Source organism: Eleutherodactylus coqui, chromosome 2 (assembly GCF_035609145.1).
Source record: "Eleutherodactylus coqui strain aEleCoq1 chromosome 2, aEleCoq1.hap1, whole genome shotgun sequence".
Taxonomy (NCBI): domain Eukaryota; kingdom Metazoa; phylum Chordata; class Amphibia; order Anura; family Eleutherodactylidae; genus Eleutherodactylus; species Eleutherodactylus coqui.
The window spans coordinates 251938001-251958470 of NC_089838.1; the positions used below are offsets into that span (position 1 = coordinate 251938001).

Below are 20470 nucleotides of genomic sequence, written 5' to 3' on the forward strand. Positions count from 1 at the left end.
TTAATGGGTCCCAACTCGATTATTCAATTGTAAGCGCCAAAGAATTAGCGCCCAAATTTTACGTACGGAATCTAATTTTCTCGCTTCCCAATGTCATAGAAACTTGAAATTTGGCACAAGCATTGATTATGTCATAAATAGGAAAAGCTAATGGGTCCCAGCTCGATTATTGAATTCTATGCGCAAAATAATTAGCGTCCAAATTTTACGTACGGAATGTAATTTTCTCACTTTCCGGTGTCATAGAAACGTGAAATTTGGCACGAGCATTGATTATGTCATAAATAGGAAAAGTTAATGAGTCCCAACTCGATTATTCAATTCTATGCGCAAAAGAGTTAGCGTCCAAATTTTGCGTACGGAATGTAATTTTCTCACATAGAAACTTGAAATTTGGCATGGGCATTGAATATGTCATAAATAGGAAATGCTAATGGGTCCCAACTCGATTATTCAATTCTATGCGCCAAAGAATTAGCGTCCAAATTTTACGTACGGAATGTAATTTTCTCGCTTCCCAATGTCATAGAAACTCGAAATTTGGCACGAGCATTGAATGTCATAAATAGGAAAAGCTAATCGGTCCCAACTCGATTATTCAATTCTAGGCACAAAAGAATTGGCGTCCAAATTTTACGTACGGAATCGAATTTTCTCGCTTCCATATGTAATAGAAACTTGAAATTTGGCACGAGCATTGATTATGTCATAAATAGGAAAAGTTAATGGGAAGTTGTTGAGTACACTCCTGGGAAGATTACTGGCATAGTACATCTATCCTACGATAGGTGGCGCGCGCGCGTGCGAGCGTCGTCGACAGTTATGCCCCCCCCCCCCCCAGACAAAGATCGTTTGATTTCCATCTCAAGCACAAAAGCAAAAGGCATTAGGAGCAACGGGATGCGTGCTCAACTACAAAATGATGCATCCGCCAAACGTATCACAAGACAATTCCTGGATATTGAGAATGCTGAGGTAAATTAAAAGCTGTGCTGTGATTGGTTGTTATTTCTCTTACTGCTGACGTAACATGAAAGCTGCACTGTGATTGGTTGTTATATTTTATACTGCTGAGGTAACATGAAAGCTGCGCTGTGATTGGTTGTTATATATTATACCACTGAGGTAACCTAAAAAAGCTGCGCTGTGATTGGTTGTTATCTAGATATATAAAAACGAATGTATGTCTGTCTGTCTTCGCAGCAACGCGCGACGGGTAAGCTAGTATTCCATATTTAAGTCCTGTGATATCCTGGCACGTCCTCCGATATATAATAATGAAGGAGCGCCGGGCTGAGCAGGCAGAGAGAAGGAGCCAACGAAGAGCCAACAGCAAAGCACCAAGCTGCAGGCAGCGAGCATGAAGTCATACAGGACATGCACATATAAGTCGCTGTCCTGGGACCGGCTTTCTATTACTACCCTAATAAGTCATACGGACAGGGTGGTCTTTGGGAGAGTCACATAAATGCAGTCTTTGATGCCACGCAAACCCTTTCCCATTGAAGGGGTATTGCAATCACATACATTTATGGCATAGTCCCAGGATATGTTCCCAAACCGCCTTGTATAGCCATTGGATGTAGCATCCAGGTGGGAAATGAAGCAGAAGAGGCCACGCAGGGGTACAGCTCCCCCCATTTGGGAGTTACAGAATCTGCCTTCATTTCTCAACACTCTCGACCCCACAAAACTACTTAAACTACTAAACAGATATGTCAAGGTGGCGAACTTCGGGATGAGCATTACCACATGCAGCGACGCTACGATTCCACTGGGCACCCTGCAGAAATCGCTCCCCAACTCGCCCCCTACATTCTGAAGCGATGGCGCCCCTGGGGGAAGCTCTCTAGAGTTTGCTATACATACTCATCAGCAAACAGCAATAGCCAGGCAGCAAAAACAGGCCAAATGCACAATACACTAAATATCTCCCTGTACTGCAGGAGAACAGATGCTATTACTACATTACAGCCCAAGATGTCAATTCACTTTACCTTCATTTTAGAAACCACAAAGTTCTCCTCTCGAAAAGATGAGGTTATGATGACAACTTAAAGTGAACTTTGAGCTGTTGTTAAAACTTTACATTTCCTGCTTCACCCAGAAGGGAGGGAGCGCTGCTGAGAGCCGGTGTGCAAATCAGGCACTAACAATATCAGCCGGGTAATATACCACTAATCTCACGAGTCAACCACTGGCCAACCAGATAGAACATGTAACTGTGGATGACCGAAAATATACCATGCACACAGGGCAGGCCGGGCTCTGCCCACATGGGCATCCCCAATACATGTGGTTCACTCTGCGCTCTTCAAACAAATGTGTAGACTGAACAGATTGCAAGAATCGCGTCAAAATATAAACCGGAAAATGTATATTTGCCTGGATACTTACTACAAGGCTAACTTCACATGGGCGAGCGAGATATCAGGCCGTGAATCCTGGTCCGATTTCACGCTCGCCAACATGTGAATTACCCGTGGATGTGAGGCGTTTTTTTTAGGTCAAATCCTCCTCGCATCACTTCAGGGTAGTTGTGATCCTCCACCACAGCTGTCAGCCGCGGTGGAGGGTCGCAGAGTTTCTCCCATTGCTTTCGACGGGAGACCTTGCATTGCACCGATTGCACTTAGCACGTGGTACGATGCTGCCACCGGCCGCAATGGGAGATGTGATTCAAAAGAATGGGGTTCATATCCGTGTGTTTCGCAAAACACAAATCTCAAGCAATTTTCTTACCCATGTAAAGCCGGCCCAAATGTCACTTGTGAACCCCTTTTTTGGGTTACATTTCTTTTTTCCATTTTCCTTGCAGAGGCATTAAAATTGCCATGCATTCAGTATACTCAATAGGGATGAGTGGAAGAGAGTTCATCCTCACCTTTATTGAAGGCGACTATAGACAAAGGATCTGTGGCCCATTGAAAGTTATAGCCCACACAAAAACTCTTTTGGCTTGGCCAAATCTGATCAACTGTGAAGGAGAGGCGTCTGTCAGACAACCTTTACTCCCTACAACTTCCCCTTTGCGCTGGTCCGTGTTTTCATGTGCAAGCATGTGTATACAGATTTGACTACACATGCTTGGAACTCGCTCACATTTCTGGTCCTGTCTGCCCACCCATGTAAGGCACACTGAAGCCAGATATCAGAGGTGGGCTGGACCGGAAGGCGACAGTATGGACATGATGTCAGCGGATGCTGCTATACAGCGTTTTCCTGGAGTCACATTATGGGCATCCAGAATACTCAATCAGATGCAAAATACTCACATGACGCATTACTAATACAATGTTTCCATGAAAATAAGACCCTGTCTTATATTAATTATTGCCCCAAAAGAGGTGCTAGGTCTTTTTTTAGGTAATGTCTTATTATACATATCTAGCAGGCTCAGTCCAGGTCCCTCCCACTGCTCTCTGGATCTACGATGCGCTGAGCCGCGGCATTGATTGGCCAATTCATAAATCCCACCTACACAAGGCAATGCCTGTGATTGGTTCTCGAGTGCTGCTCAGCCAATCAATGCAGCGATCGAAGAACCAATCAGAGCCATCTCTTCCTGAAGGTGGGATTTATGAATCCTGTAACCAGGAAGTGATCTTCTGTGGGTGTGCGAGGACTGCAAGAAGCGTGTTGGAGCTCTGGAGAGCAGCGAAAAGAACCTGAACCATACTTGCTAGGTAATATTTTTTTTTTTTTTCAAATCTAATGCAGCTAGGGCTTATTTTTAGGGTGGGGCTTATATTTTAAGCCAACCCGGAAAAAAAAAAATCAGTGTAGGGCTCATTTTCAGGGTCAGTCCTATTTTCAGGGGAAACAGGGTAGCTGTATTCTGCTAATATTAAATCATATAGTGCTTACATATAGAAGTTCCAGAATACCCCGTTAAGTAAAATAACCAGTTTTCTACAAATGTATACATATAAAGAGCAATAATTAAAGTAATATTGCGTACTCTGTTAACAAGTGATGCAACCTCAGGAAGCCTCGTTCCAAAGCTAGGGTTACAGGCGTAGCTCCTTCACTATTGGCAATGGTCAATGATGTTCTCCCTCCTGGTTGTTCCAAAAGAAACTTGGACAATGCACAGAGGTCGAGCCTTGCAGCAAAGTGCATTAATGTCTCCTGCCCAGGACCATCTGAAAGACAAGTGCAAAGACATCAGTATCAGCCATTCTATACTTGAACGATGTACAAGCCAGGCTGCATGCAATTCTCAGCACCAATGACCCATGAGAGCCTATAAAAAGGAATAGAATTGTTAATATTTTCATCATGCCCTCCTTCCTGTACTCACCCCGTAGTTTTTTGTACCATTTATTTCTCTTCAGTACCTTGAATCTCCATTCATAAAAACAGCCAATAAATCAATCATTCGGCCAAAAATTATCTTTAGCAGCTGTTTGCATCTCTCTCAAATTTTTATTTTCTTTTTCCGACTCCGCTAGACATAATGCCAGCTGCATTTGCTGACGAAGTCCAAAGTCCATGGGCAACTCAGCCTCAGTGTCTGTAATTGGTTCACATTCATTATTTATGCACTTTGCTTTTAATTTGCACCCATTTATAATACCTGACCAGAGGTTATTGCTCTGTTTCGACAGTCTCTTTACTCTGACACCCAAGTTAAAGAGAACCCTTCAGACCCGCTCCACTCCACTTTCACAGAAATGAATGGAACTAGATTACAAAAAATATATTACACACACACACACTTTTTTTTTTTTTTTTTTAATATATATAACAAATGATATAAATCGCACAGAATCTGAGACCCCCACCTAGATGGGAGGCGAGGGACATCAAAGCCAGAAATACATGGAGGATTTTCCTTCCTTTGGCTCACCTGTGTATCTTGAACATGGGCCAGCGCTGTAACTGTTCCCCATTTAGCAGCTGGCGGGATATACTGAGTCACGACACACATTCCACATCCACAGTTCACGGACGGGTCTCTGCACCTTGTAATTTTTGCTTGCTTTCTTTGCATCTCTTATAAGAGGTGTTAAGAGAAATATATGTATACAGATGATAGGTCATCTCATTTGCAAAAGGTGTTCATCTCTGAACAATTTAGTGTCTTTAACCCCTCAGTGACTGTCCCACTGCCTTTTTACGTCCTAGCTAAGTGGGCTTTAATCCTCAGGGGCGTAAAAACATGTTTCTTCTGGGGATTAAAGCCACGTGGGCCGAGGACATGACAACTCCATGCTGATGGCTGCCGGAGATAGCCGACAACCTGGAGTTGTCATAGGGAGCCAGGAGATCAGGACCCCGGTCATCCGATTGACGCTATCCAATGGACAGTGCCGATCGCATAAAAGTAAATAAAAAGTGGGGAAAAAAGTTAGTTGCAGCTCCCCTCACGGATCGGACCCATGAGGGGTGATGAAACTACTCACCCTCATCCTCCGTGATGTCCGGCGGTGATCTGGTCATTCCAGGACCTGAAGTCATCGTCTGCGCATGCACACCTGACATCATATGTCGGGCGCATGCACAGAAGGGCTCGCATCCCCAAAAATTTTAAATCCCTCTGCTCCCGGCTAGCATGTGTGGCTGGGAGCAGAGAGATATCACCGGGGACCGCTGTATGTGGTTCCCGTACACATCATCACTGTTATCCAACAGCAATCATTAAAAAGTAAAAAAAAAGTTTAAGTTATGATCTATGAGAGGAGATGAAATTATGTACCTAAGGCCCCCGGATTTATTCGTAGACCGCACTCCGGCTTCACAGATTGCAAGGGTAATTTAAAGTCTCCCCCTTCTGACTACTAAATGCAGCTGAGAGCCTTGAGATTTCACGGGGGTCCGCAGTACACGGTCCCTGGTCACGTGACCGCCGCTACCCAATGAGTAACGTCGATCATATAAAATTAAAATAAAGTCAAAATTTCACCTCCTGACACGGATCTGAACTGTGAGGGAAGGTGAAACTACTTATCCAAGGCCTCTGGCGATGTCCCCCGACGGAATCTTTATCTGTAGACCGTTGCTCAACTTTGGCGCATGCGCCTGTCAGCAAAAAAGCAGGTGTAAGTACAGAAGCTGGGAAGGGCCTGGGAAATTTCAAATCTCCTGGCTCTAAAAGGTAGTCAATGGCCTCGAGCAGTGATCGAGGGCTGCGGTGAGCGGTCCCCGGTCACGTGATCGCCATTATCCAATAGATAATGGTAATCATGTAAAAGTTAAAAAAACTGTTGAAGTTTAATGCCCCTTTCAGTTTAGGCCCCGTTGTGCATACGGATATAAGATTAGGCCACAATGGGTACGTTTCTGAAGATGGGACAAACCACCAATGAAACTCCCGGCTGTCAGCTGCGTTTCAGGGCCCCAGGAGAAGTGAGTATACCCTCATTTGTCATTGGAGGAAGAACCTAGCTGGGGGACAGGGTTTTGTTTTAATGACAAAACCCCTTTAATTAAATCCACCTCTCCTTACAACCAGGTCATACATTTGTACCTGGCTGTATTCCAAGCCTTAGACTAACTGCTTCCTGATTGCCTTTTACTCGAGAAGTATCAGGTTCCTGGAAGCTACTGTTTACTTCGTGACAACTCCAATGACCGGGTCCTGTAAAACGCTGTAGAGTTGTATTCTTGGACACGTCCATTAAAAATGGTTGCATAAGCAAATTAGGATAGATATATATCTTTTTTTTTTTTTTTTTAAACAGGCTGTTTGTGCCCATCCATCCTAATATTTGCCAACAAATGGGTGTTTGCAGATGCGAGCCATTGTTTACTATTTTGTGCATCCGAAACCAGCTGCTGCGCTACCATGCCAGAATACATGGAGCACGTCTCTATTTTGCTACTAGCAGGAGATCTACCAGTATTGTAAATAAAGGCTCCCGGGCGCTGCGGATTTGCTTGCTTTAAGTGTCCTTGGCTGAATGGTATTGTTGTGATGTGCAGCAGCCTCACAGATGTGAAGTTCAAGGAGAGTTGGGGAAATGGGAGCCTGGGCTGTTTAGACAGCTGAACTGGTGTAAACTGACAAATGTGTCTGATGTGTCTGCTGAAAGAAGCCACCCACTGGATCTGCGCTCCGTACAAGATACCGGAATCATTTGGAAGATAATGAATTACTTTCCTCTCTAAATGCAAAGACCGTGTCAGAGAGCTTTAAATACCCTTCACTAATGTGCGGAGAGCCCACGCAGGTTCGGTTACATGAAGGGAAAACAGAGAAGAAATAGCACCCGTCTACAAGAGCTCTTCTAGAGTTAAAGGGCAGAAGGAAGTACCGTAGTAATAGGTTTCCTTTGTGAGCTAGAGCCGTGGTCACCAACCCAAGCATGTTGCAAAACTTAACTCCTTGCATATCCCGACAGTCTGCAAGTTGTTACATCTGTCACAGGTTGGCAACCACTGAGCTAGAACTGCTACAAACAATAGGTAGCATTCCGAATGAAGATCCTTGCCTATACGTTACATAAACTAGCCAAGCCTGTCAAATCACTTAATCAGTGGCTATTTACTTTGGGGAGCCAACAGATTGCCGCATGCTCCAGCGCCATCGGATAAGCAAATGAAAATTGGACAAACCAGAGGAAACAATAATAACCGGAGCCTGTGTTTAGGTCTGAAAAGTATAAAAGGTTTAGACAAATATTGCAGAATTCCAAGATCCATCTCTACAGTAAGCCACGGCCCCCAAACCACAAAGCATTCTTTACCCACGTTAACTTGTCTGGTATTTTTTGTTGGGAGATGTGCCAACCCCAACACCACATCTAACGAGGAACAGGAGATGCTAATCGGGATGTTTCTGCAGGTAGCTTACGGCCAGACACATTACAACCCCCGTTCTTCACATGCTGCCAGCTACACTTGTACACCACTAGTTCACTACCGAGTAAATCTACTGCCTCTCTGGTCTTATGGGCTCTACCACACACACTATAGGAGGAGAACCAAAAGACGGCAACAGCACTCGTAATAGATTTACTATCAGAGGTATATATCCCCCCTGACCCCTCTTTCCCCTTCCCCTGCTCCCCCCCCCCCCCCATCTCCCTTCCCACCCAGTTTTGTTTTTGATTCTTAATCTTATAGTGTGCAAATTACAATTTTTGATATGGGACATAGGAAATATTAGGTGTTACCTAGCCTATGCTATATGCTACATGATACCAAGATGCGATGAACGCTGTACTTACATGGTCATGTGAAGTTAACTATGACGGTTGAACTAGGTCTCTATAATATTTTTTTGGAAAATTAATAAAATTTGATTGAATATTATCAGAGGTATACATAGCTATAATCAATACTACGTTAAATGAATTGATCAAATCATATTGGCCCATCTACCAACGTCCAAACTTTCAGATAGGTCCTAATGCTACCACAAGGTGGTTTAATCTTTCAAAGGTTAAGATTAAACCACCTGGCATTAGTGTTAGGACTAGAGATGGATGAGCACTCTCGTTTAAGGCCTATTTGAGTAACTGTGTATTTGCCCGAGCAGCATGCGGGGGAAGGAGGAGGGAGAGAGCTCTCTCCACCCCCACCACCCCACCCGCATGCTGCTCGGGCGAGTACACAGTTACTCGATAAGACTGCTACTCGATCGAGTAGCAGCCTTCAACGAGCGTGCTCGCTCATCTCTAGTTAGGACCCATCTGAAAGCTTGGTCACCTGGACATTTGTAGATGGGCCAATATGATTTGATCAATTTATTTAATGTGGTTAGAGTATTGATTATAGGTATGTATACCTCTGATAGTAAATCTATTATGAGTGCGGCTGCCATCTTTTGGTTCTGCTTCTATTGTATGTTGCAGCTATGGTTTAACGTGCACCTGTATAGTTCTATTGGGAAGTGCTGACCTATTTTATCATTTTCTCCACCACACACAGCTGCTTATATACCATTATCTGAGTATCCATGGCATTTACTGCCTCGCTGTTGTTACAGCATTGACCAAGTAATAGGCTTGCTATGTTCATAGCAGTTTTATAATCTTTTGGGTTATATTTTGTCATTGCATAGGGAGCCAATGATGACATTCCCTTCCACACCACTTGCCTTACATGAATAGGAATTAACTTTTCTATATTAGAAAATTTTGTATGCATTTCAATTTCTTGAAGCCTATATAAGGCTGGGTCCACACAGGGCTGATTTCAAGCAGAATGTCCACCTCCAACCCTGCACAATTTGCTGTGGGTTTTGAAGTGGGTTTCATTGTCTGCACTCAAGAGACAGGTGGCACCATCGTTACAGGCCACTGTTTGCCAAAACCATTTCCAGGCGCTTGGCTGAAGGACATTTGGTCTAACAGAGCCCACTAAGGCCTCATGTCCACGGGGAAAATCAGGCCCGCCGCAGATTCTTCATGGAGAATCCAGCAGAGGGTCTCTCCATTCCCGGGGACATGAGGCGAAAAAGAAGAATTTACTCACCTCTACGGACGCTGCGGACACGCCCTCCGTTGCGGCAGGATCTTCTTTCTTCACACGCGCCGGGCACTACATTTTTCTTTATTTTAACTCCTGCTCTCTCGTGCGCGGAGAGCAGAAATTCAGGCGTGGGTGTACCGTGGATCCAGATGGCTTCCATAGGCTTCAATAGAAGCCTGCGGGAGCCGTCACCGCGGGAGACCCGCACTAAAATGGAGCATGTCGCGGTTTTTTTCCCGCACACGCAATCTGCGCCTCAAGGGGAAAATGACATCCGCGGGTATTTAACTACCTGCGGCTGTCCAATGCATCCCTATGTGGCGCGGATCCGCAGCAGGAAAAACGCTCCAGATTTTAAATCTTCTTTTTACCGTGGACATGAAGCCTAAGTGTACTGCCTTTGAAACTGACCCACCTGCCTTTGCTGTGGAGCGGCACATTGCCCCAACTGCTGGTGTGATGGTCTAGGGGGCCATTGCATACGACAGTCTGTCACCCCTAGTAGTAGTACGAGGAACAATGACAGCTCAGCAATATGTTCAGGACATCCTGCAGCTACAAGTGTCCCTCTCATGGCAGAGCTTCCAAGAGGTATTTTCCAGCACACACAAGAGTAGGGGGGGGGGAGGCTCACAGAAATGTCTCCACCACATTACCACACTTCCGTGGCCTGTACGCTCGCCAGATTTATCACAAATAGAACATGTATGGGGAGATCTAGGGGGCCAACTCTGTTAACATACGCGCCAACGGCTGCTCACTAAGATAGTGAATACCAGCCGGCGGTGCCGCAGCTCCCCAACCGATAGTCATTTAGCAGCGTTGTTAGCAAGTGCACACATCAGTCTGTGCGCCAGGGATCCTCCTCCTCTGACCTCTCCTCCTTGGTTCCGCAAAAGAGGAGGAGAAGGGAGGAAGCGTTCCAGACGCGCACACTACCGAGTGCACTGAGAAGAGGAGGAGCTGCGCCCAAACTACAAGGAGAGATAAGTTATGGCTTTGGGTGGGGCGCCACCACCATTACTGCAACCACTGTGGGGGAAGGGGTCACCATTACATGTATCCCTCACCCTAACCCTCCATTCCTGGCACAAATTGTCAGACAGTGCTTTGCCTAAGCCTCACAGCTGACAGCCCCCCCTCCGTCCCCTGCACAGTATAGTCCCGCTGCCGCTCCCCCTGTGACCGAAGCAGCCAGGAGCACTGTGAGTGGCGTCCCCGCTGCTGTGCCCTGCTCCCGCAGCATGCCCAAAGTAGTCTTGTGCTGCCGCTCCCCTGCAGCCACAGCATCTGGGAGAGCTTCTAGTGTCGTCGGCGCTGGTGTCCCTGGGTCCCACTCCTGCAGCACTTGAAAAGATGCAAGGCGCTTCCTCTCCCACAGCAGGGCCCAGCAGGCGGCAGTGCTGTGACAGGTGTCCCCTCTGATGTCCACGACTGTACGCTTCCTCTGCGGCTCTCCCTGCGGCCAAAGCAGGCGGGAGTGGTCACTGACGACCCTGGGTCCCACTCCCCCGGCAGCATAGGTCCCGCTTCTGCTCCCCCACAATTTTTCTAGCTTCCCCGGTTCGTAGCTACTTCCAGGACCTTACCTTCTTGAGCCCATCGGGAGCGAGGGGTGTGACAGGGGCCTTTACTCCTGTCAAACCCTCGGCTTCCGGTGGCGTCAAGATACACTAATACCACTAGAGCCTTTTTTGCAATAAATTATCCCTTTGTTTTCATATTGTAATCACTTATAGCAATGTTACAATCACACATAGAAAGTTTCATTTAATTCCAGTAACTCCTCCTCGGTGCTTGATTTTTTTTTGATGTGTTCTACAGCTTCAGTTTTTTAATGTCACCCCATGGTCTTTTATAAGTTTCTTCTAGTAGGTCCTATTCATTTCAAAGCAAGCATTAAGTTCACTAAGATAGGCTTAATTATCTGTCATATATTCTGTAGTACCTTAGCATATAACCATGATGATTACCTGTTTTACAGGGTGATTCGCCCAAAACGTTCCATCCACTGGGTAACTGTAAATGTCGAAAAGCCAATGTGATCTTCTTATCCAGTACGGCTGCATCCCTAGGAGACGATCTTGACTTATTCAAGAAAAACTTCGCAAATAGCAGAGCTTGTTGATTGCCAACGCTGGATGCTAGAAACTGAGCCGATTCACAGGCTTCGTCTTTGATAAACTCAAAGTCTTCCTGTGCTACTATGGCAGACAGACCTTTCTTAGAAGCAAACAGCAGCACTTTTACTTGCTCGCAGCAGTCATGGCCTAAGGAAGACAGATGACAAAGTTATAGTAGAGACATAACCTACACATGACATTTACACTACAAGAATAAATCCAACTTGCTTATATATATATATATATATTCATGGCAACCATGAATCAGGGCAGCATGCATATCTATCGATCTATCTAAGGCTGGCTGCACATAACCAGGTCGGATTCCGCATGCGGGAGCCCGCAACGGATCCGACCCTTTGCCCAGTGTACCCACCATTCAGCCACCTCTTCTGTACTGTGGATGGTCCACACCACGAGCCATCGGACATACGCAGTACAGCTTTTTTTTTTTTTTTTTTTAAACCCCTGCCTTTCCCAGGTCAATCAGACAACTTCCCATTACTTCAATAGAAGCCGTCCGTGTGGAACCACACTAAAATAGAGCATGCTGAGATTTTTCCTCCGCACTGGAAATCGCAATTAATTTCCGCTCGTAAACATGAAAACACGCTTTTCCATAGCATGCTATGGGGGGGGGGGGGGTATTTGCTGCAGAGTCCAATGCAAATTCGGCCGCGTGCTGCTTGCCTAAACCTGGACCCACTTACTGGAAATCGAAGCTTTAAAAGGCTGTTCCCAAAGCAAATTCCCCCCCCCCCCCCCCTCCCCAGGATAGGGGATAACCTGATTGGCGAGAGTCTCACCACCAAGACCCCTGACGATCTGCAGAACAGGACTCCTATGTTCCATTCTCTTGTTATTGCAGGATAGGGAACAACTTCTTATTCTTTTAAAACCCCTCCAAGAATTTTATTGCAGGGGATCGTAAGCGTTTCCCATGGTTTCCAATTGGAAACATTGCACTCGCATTCACAGCACACAGAATTAGTGTCATTTCTTTTAAGATCCCATTGAAAACAATGGGTGAGGTGTTTTGCGAGACGCCAGAAGATAGAACATGCTGCGTTTTTTATCAAATGAAAAAGGTTTGGTACGGTGTTAGCCAGTAGAGCAAAGTGTGATTGTTCCCAGCAAGAGAAACCACGTAATCTTGTAGATATGGCTAGCAAAAATACATGATGGTATAGCGAGCTTTCAAACTCACTCAGGGTCCTTTCTCAAGCGTAATGAAATAGATCCGAAGAGGCATGAATATATATACACACATATTAATGAAAAAGGCATAGACTTGGATGTGATAAATTTGCACTTAAAAAAATGCCAGAACAGGACAGAGTAGAGAAATAAATACTTAAATAGTCCACTGATAAAGATGTGAAAGTTTTATGGTCTCCAAATTAGTATTAGGGGGTCACCAGGCCAGAGAGTTAACTCTGCTATAGATTTCTCATACTTTCCAGTCAGGCATGTATCCTCTTGAAGAATTTAGCCCTGTGTCAAAAGTTGCCTTTTAATATACTGACTTTCATGTGTTCCATGTTGTGTCTGCGACTAGAAAAGTGTTCCGCCACAGATAATTCTGTCTTTCTTTAATTGTGTGGCGATGAGATCTCATCCTGACTTTCAGTTTTTGTCCAGTTTCTCCAACATGAAAACCCCGATGCACCGATTCCTGACAGGCAGGGGAAGAGGGGGAGGGGGGGGGGATTGCTTATGTGAATAAGTCCATTCAAAAGAATGGCGTTCATACTTGTGCTTCTCGCAAAGCACAAAAAACTCACACGAGATTCTTGCCCGTGGCAATAAGTCCTGAGAGGACGCTTTTACAGCTAATTTAAGTGTTCCCGAAAGAAAAACTAAAACCTCTGAACTGATCACTACTGCCAATAATGCAAATCATAGGACAAAAGGAAAAATGTATACTAATTTCTAATAAGATTCAGCAGACGAAAACCACTAGTAATTATTGTATTTTCTGTTCTAGTTGAGGTTAGTTTGCCCTTGCCAATTATAATAAATAGCTTACCAACTGACCATATTAATTAAAGATGCTCAATGACAAACCGATAATTTATCATTAGTCTTTAAGTAAGTGGAAATGCCACTCAAATCATGAGCATGAGGCCACTCACAAGAGCCCTCGGTGGGCAACAATGGCCGTCTTTGCCTGGCGGGCAGGAGTTGTCACCTGGCTATCTGAAGGAAAAGGACATTTCCGTAAATCGCCGTTTAACACATTGATCTATGATAACGAACCTTTCTCATTGTGACTCAAAAACTGGTCTCTAGATGAAATCCTTATATACAAAACACTGAGGGCAACCGTCTGAATTGATGTCACAAAACTCACAAAGAACGCTTGCAGAAAAGTAGAATCTGACAGCGCAGAGCGGAGGGCGAGTAGCTTCACAGGTAGACGACACTCGGCAACGTCATTTGTCTAAATAGAACTTAATCCATAATCCAATTACATGTGAGCAGCTGCAGGATCCCTCCGCTTTACAAGGAGCAGCTAGTGGAGAAATGAGCATTTCATTAGTAAAGTGGATCTTACAGGCTTACTGCAGCTCCCATTTACCCAATTGTAAGGTGAAGAATCAGCTCTGCCCCATTTCATCACCCGCAGGATACTCTATCATCAATATAATTATAGAGCTCTGCTATCTCACTAAAATAGCACCTATGGATCAAGTAATTCCAGGTAAGCAGGCGGCACAGCACCAACATCTTATACTTAGTCCCGGCCAGTGCTCTATTTAAGAACAGGAAAAAGTTTTACATGGTTCACCTCACTTATGTTTCCAGTCTGCAAAGTGCACATCCACCTCTGTTCTTTTTTTATTAAGGTGTAGAATAGTGTTCTATTCCTTTCCATGTGTCCCATATAAACCTTTGCAACTGCTCTGGTGGACCCAGCTTCTAATTGTAGTATTACATAAATAGCCACTTAAAAGGGCGCCATATAATACATTTATGATGGTTGCAGCAACTTTGGAAAAAACAGCTGATTGCCAGGCAGGCTTTATTCCAAAAAGGATTGTCCTGGTAAGACAACGCTTTAAAGGTAATCTGTAACTACCTACCGGCTAGCCCAGGCCATCCTTCAGTCACTGTGACCGCCCATGTACAGCAATAAGCAGACAGCTGTCAATCAGTGACTGGATGAGTGGTGGGCAGAACATGAATATCCAGGACTATTTCCTGTAATCCTTGGTGTGCTGCTGCTGATACAATACTACTAACAGCTTCACAGATACATAAGATAGACATATTGTTGCGATCAGCGTGCCTCTAACTACCTTATGCTACTCTTAGAGAGCAGCAAAAGACAATAAATTTCTTATAAAAGCTATGAAAACTTTTGTTCATGATAATCAATACACACCTTACTAAGTGCATGTGGGGAAAAATGATGCACTTTTTGCAGAAGCTCTCTTTCTAATGCATTTAGATGGCATCATACTTGGTATGCATGTTCTCCCTACATTCAAGTTTCTTGTTCAGGGTGTTCCCAGCACTGATCATCTGGTCTCTCTAATGAATGTGCATAAGCTCCAATCTTTCAGAGGCTGTGTAGCATAATCACACCCACTCAATACTACACAGCTATGTCTCATCTTCTCTGAGGAGCTGCAGGTCCATTCTCCCTCATTACGGATAAGAGCAGTGAATCACAACCATCTGTAATAGCAGCTTTCTCTGCTCTGTCCCTCTGATCTCCACCACCATGCCCCAGCGGCATCAAACAGCACGTTCACGGCATGGGAGGAGCTAGTCAGTTTACTGTCAGAATGTTAACATTTCACTCCTCCAGTCGGCAGTGCTTTGTTTGATTTCTACACCTACATTGTTTTCCCATCAGAAATTTTAAATGAGAACCAAAATGACAAAGTCTTCAGTCCCAAAAACTACTTGATTAAAAAAAAAGGTGCAACGGTGTACATAGCCTTTAGGCAAGCTGCACACGAACGGATTTGCATTGCGGAGTCCAAACCACGGATCCGCGGCAAATACGGTTCGTAACATGCTATGGAAAAGTGCTTCTTCCTGCACATGAGCAGAAATCAACGATTTCCGCTTGCAGAGGGAAAGGGGGAAGTTCAAAAAAATTGCAGCATGTTCCATTTTAGTACTTATTCTGCATGGACAGCTTCCATTGAGGTTAATGGAAGCCATCCGACCTTTTGTCCTTCCGCAATTGACACTGTGGATAGGTTGCGTGTACCCGTGTCATCGCCTAGCAACGGCGTGAGAAAAATAAGCATTTGGAAGAAGAAAAAAATATCTGTACAGCGCATGCCTGACAGCTCGCTGGCTGGACCATCTTCAGTACAAATAATGAAGTAGTAAGACGGGTACGTCGGGTCGCCGGCTGTGGTCAGAGAATGATTCCGCTGTGGGCTCTGGCAAGCGGAATCCGACTCAGCCTTGTGCAAGCGGCCTTAGGCTACATAAAATTTTTGAAACACTTCAAATTGCTTTACCCATCTTACACTGATCCTTAGTAACGGCCGCTATTTAACTTCTGACTTGCATAACAGCTCTGCAGTCTCTAGAACTAAAACCTCCCCCCATTCCTTGGTTTAGGATTCTGAAAAGTTTAGTCTTTAACACTATAGTAATCTAAATGTAGAAACATCTAAGCATCCCCCTGCTTTAGGCCAGGTTCACATTGTGTATTGTGACAGGACATGTTACAGAGGACATTGCAACAGTTTGTGATCAGTAATCCATCATCATTGATCCCCATCTGCTTCCATATTTGCCATCAGCAGTTTTATTTTCTACTGACTACATACGGAGCCGTATTTGCCAGATAGAAAATACCAATGCATGCAAATATTTAAGGCCAAAATGAACAAAAGTAGCTCATGCTAAGTTTTAAAACAGAACTGTGAAAAATGTAGCCATATACATAGCTTTACATTAGCTCTGTATTAGGCCTCATGCCCATGGTCAGATTCAGAGTGCGAAATCAGACCCTGTGCCCCGGCATTGACCCCCGCGAGTCAGTTGTCTTCTCTCTCTGCTCTGCGAATATGCCAGCTGGCGCGTCGCTGCACACGTGCAGTGCAGAGACTCGCGCCGACAATGATGCAGATCCGCCATGACTCACAGCCGGACGGATCCGCCATTTTTCGCAAGCAGGGGGAGAAAACGCTGATGATTTCTGCTAGTGGGCATGGAAAAGAGTTTTCCTTGCATGTCCTATGGGGTATTGGCTGAAAGATCTGGAGGCGAACGCTCGTTCCAGATCCCGCAGTGTAAATATGGCTGTGGGCATTGGACCTTCGGGTACACACAACATGGATCAAACACAGAGTAAAATGCAGTTGCAAAAACAACTCATGATGGTGAATGCAAAGGAGGGAAGCAAGAGAAAAGGTGGAGCAACTTCAACTTGGAATAGAATCCAGATGAAAGAGTTTTGATGAAGATGCTGATGAGCTGCTGCCAGCCCTGGTGCCACCACTGCATCTAACAGGGCATGATCATATAAGCTGCTGGGAATTTAAAGCTAATGGGCCGTAGGTGCAACCCTTAAAATAGAAGGCTTTTTTTTTTTTTTTTTTTTTTTTTTTTTTTTAATTGTGGCAAAATATCTAGGTAATATAAATTAGAATCATGGTAGATTAAAATAAATAAGGAAATAAATTGGCTAAAAAAGTGACCGCTGTATATTACAATCGTAATCCCATAGTCAACAATTAAAACCACAACCCATTGATCATATAAAACCTCAATCTTTCTGAGAACACATTTCTTAGTAACACGTCTTTTAAAAGTCTGCCATTTTATTTTTTTTTTGTGATTTATCAATAGGGATTTTATGTGATTTATCGGTGGCGGTTTTAATTTGTTGACCAGGATTTTCGATTGTTGTAATATATAGTGGTCATTTTTTTGCCAATTTCTTTCATTACTTCTTTGATGTATTTTTCCTAATCTACTATGATATTTATATTACCAGGACATTTTGCCATAAAGATGTTGAACATTTTATCTGCATAGCACATCTATCCATAAAGGAAGTGCGTTCAGTTTATATGTTAGTCCCATTTGATTTGATGGCCCAAGTATCTAGGATACTATGTATTCTCAGTAAAAGCCCTGTATTTTATCAGCCACCAATAATTAATTAGATTTCCTTTTTTAACTGCTGTCAGTACGATATCCTCCCATTTCACACATTAGTATTTACATACATTAGATTGCATCTTTATTTTCATTAGTACATTTCTGTATTTTTCCTATTCTTTGCTTTTCTTCTTTTCTCATGCTTTAGGCCACTCTCACACGGTGTCGGCAAAACACAGCGATTGTTCACGCCATTTTATCACCGTTTTCGAACACATGTTACTGCGTCTGACAGTGGTTTTATGGTTCAAAAAAGTTTTATTTGGACTGCCAGCGTTATGTGATAAATACAAACTGTATAAACATGACAATAATATATAAATTAAACTATACAGGGGTTGTCTTCATTCTGCAATCTGCTGTTTCTTGTTATTAAGCAATCTGTTTTAACAGTATGTGAAACTCTAGATTAAACCTGGGTTCACACGGGGCGGATTTGCTGCGGTTTTGCCGCGGATTGCCATTGTATATCCGCACTGCGGCAAAACTGCTGCGTTTGCAGTGCAATGCAGTACAAATGAGTTTTGCAGGGCGGATTTTATCTGCACAGCCGCAATGCGGAAATGCAACTGTGGCGCGGTTTTCAAAGATGCAGCATGTCCATTCTTCTGTCTTTTCCGCAGCGCTTTTTTGTCCATAGACCTCTATGGACGTAGCAAAATCCGCACCAAAATACGTGGCAAAAAGTTAAAACCGCTGCAGAAAAAAACAGCTTGCGGATTTTTCCGCAAGAAAAATCCGCAAGCCAAAATTAACCTCTGAAGCGGTTTTGCCGCAGAAGCATTTCTTCTGCGGCAAAAGCGCAACGGAAAAACCGCCCTGTGTGAACTCTTAATACTTTTTTGTAAAAACAAATCTAATAGAGAATGAAGAGAAGTACTTATAAACAAAAAAATAGGGCTGATTAATCCATCAGAGAAATATCTAGAAAAAGAAAAAAGGACGTAAGAGTGGCGGACGCAGGAAGGGTTCCGCTATCAAGCCACACCAACAAATCCACAGAGGCGCGGAACTGGCTCCAAGTCATCCAGGTGGCACAGCATTTGTCGCGTCTCATTTTGTCTTTGGCACACAGCTTTTCCATGTATTTAAGGTGATCTAATGCTTCTAGCCACATTAGTCTGACAGTGGTTTTAAACGCACCCCATCATTGTGATAGGTGATGAGGTGCGTTAAAAAGCATGAACGCACTGCAAAATAGAGCAGACAGTGCTTAAAAGTCCACGTTCGAATGCATGTCTGCGAGGCTCCATTGGAATCAGTGGGAGTTATACGGCAGTGTTCAAAACGCTGCGGTAAAAAGCGCATGTGTGCGTGGCCTTAGCCTTATATGCCTTCTGTTTTACTATCTTAATAATCCTACATGCTACCATTACTGCTTTTATCCAGCCAGTTTTGAAGGAACTTAGGCCTGAAACTCATAACATGTGTTGGTTACTAATTAATCAATATGGAAATTTTTTTTAATCTCCCAAGTCTGAAACAGCCTTCTATCTCAGGCGTTGCGCCATCACCCCATTATTTGGAATTGCTCTGCAACTGATGCTATATGAGCGCTTGTACTCCCTGCGCTGGGATGTGTATACAGTGTGTTCAATAATAGACAAGCGGTAATCCGTATACTTCACCTATGTAATGTAGCAATGTGGCTGTCTGCATGCTGAGGGATGTGGTGTCCATACCCGCCCTTGTATCAGTGGCCGTTGGCAGTGATTTGTGCATTCATGTGTTCTTTCTTTGTAACGTGTTAATCACATGCCTCGGCGGGGTACGATTGGCTGCGCTGGACACATGTATATTGAACATCACCATTACACCAGGAAGAACAAGAGCGGCGGGGCCGGGAGGCGGTGAGGATCGCTGCTTTTATTATGATTGGCTGCCGTTAAAAGAAATAACTAACCCGGAAAACCCCTTTAAAACAATAACCAGGCAACCAGTGTTTTAGAAACTGTGGTTTGTTTATGTCATGCGCTACCTAACTGCAGAGGCCTGCAAATCCACACATTAATCATGGGTGTGAAATATGCATAGTCTGACATCTCAGCCGCCGACTGACCAAGAGTACAGCAAATCTGACCACAAGGCCGATACGTACGGTGTATGAGGTAATAAACCACTGAAGCCCAAATATTAACACAAGTCACAAAGCTGGCACAACATGCCTACCGTAAGCCTGCCAATGCCTCAGCTTAACAGGGCAGCACGGCAAAACAACAAGACCAAACCAACAAGACAGACACAAACTCGGGAGCTCAAGGGGTTAAGAGTATCCATAGAAAGCATAAAAGATTGTTTCAGTTAAGAAAAACTAATCAGAAGTTTCCCCACATAACTCTGTTTGCCTTGTGTACAGGGAAGTCCAGTTTAGGCCAAGCAGAACTGCAACGAGGGGTAGGTGGGAGAGGTGAGTGACTAGGATGCTGCTGCTTGCACCCGCGCAAGAAAGACATTTCAAAACAGCCAAATGCTTACGAGTGCCTGTCCACGGGAGCGATTTCGGCGGCAGTAAACTGCCGGCAAATCACGCCGGCCGAAGCTGTCCATAGCATCGCTATGGAGAGCACCAGCCCCCTGTCCACGAGCGGAGAACCATTGCGATTCCTTGCTGGTGGCGGGTAATTCGCAGCATAATGCGAATTGCCCTGATTCTCCATGGTCAACCTATCTATCAGATTAGGCTGACGGACGGAGATTCGTGTGCGGCTCCTGCGGCGCCGATTTGCCGCGGAACTTCACAACGCCCGTGGACAGGGGGCCTAAGATTACATGATCAGACTGCGGGC

General features: G+C 44.5%; 1 protein-coding gene across 4 annotated transcripts in view; it reads right to left on the minus strand.

Annotated features, from left to right (window-relative positions):
• Window positions 1-20470, minus strand: part of AKAP13 (A-kinase anchoring protein 13) — a 189155-nt gene that overhangs the window by 109891 nt on the left and 58794 nt on the right. For all 4 annotated transcript variants that reach the window (XM_066592822.1, XM_066592824.1, XM_066592823.1 and 1 more), the window contains exons 4-5: window positions 11394-11690; window positions 3962-4145 (exon numbers count right to left, since the gene is read on the minus strand). In XM_066592822.1, coding sequence (XP_066448919.1) covers window positions 3962-4145; window positions 11394-11690 — 481 coding nt within the window. The remainder of the gene's footprint in view (window positions 1-3961; window positions 4146-11393; window positions 11691-20470) is intronic.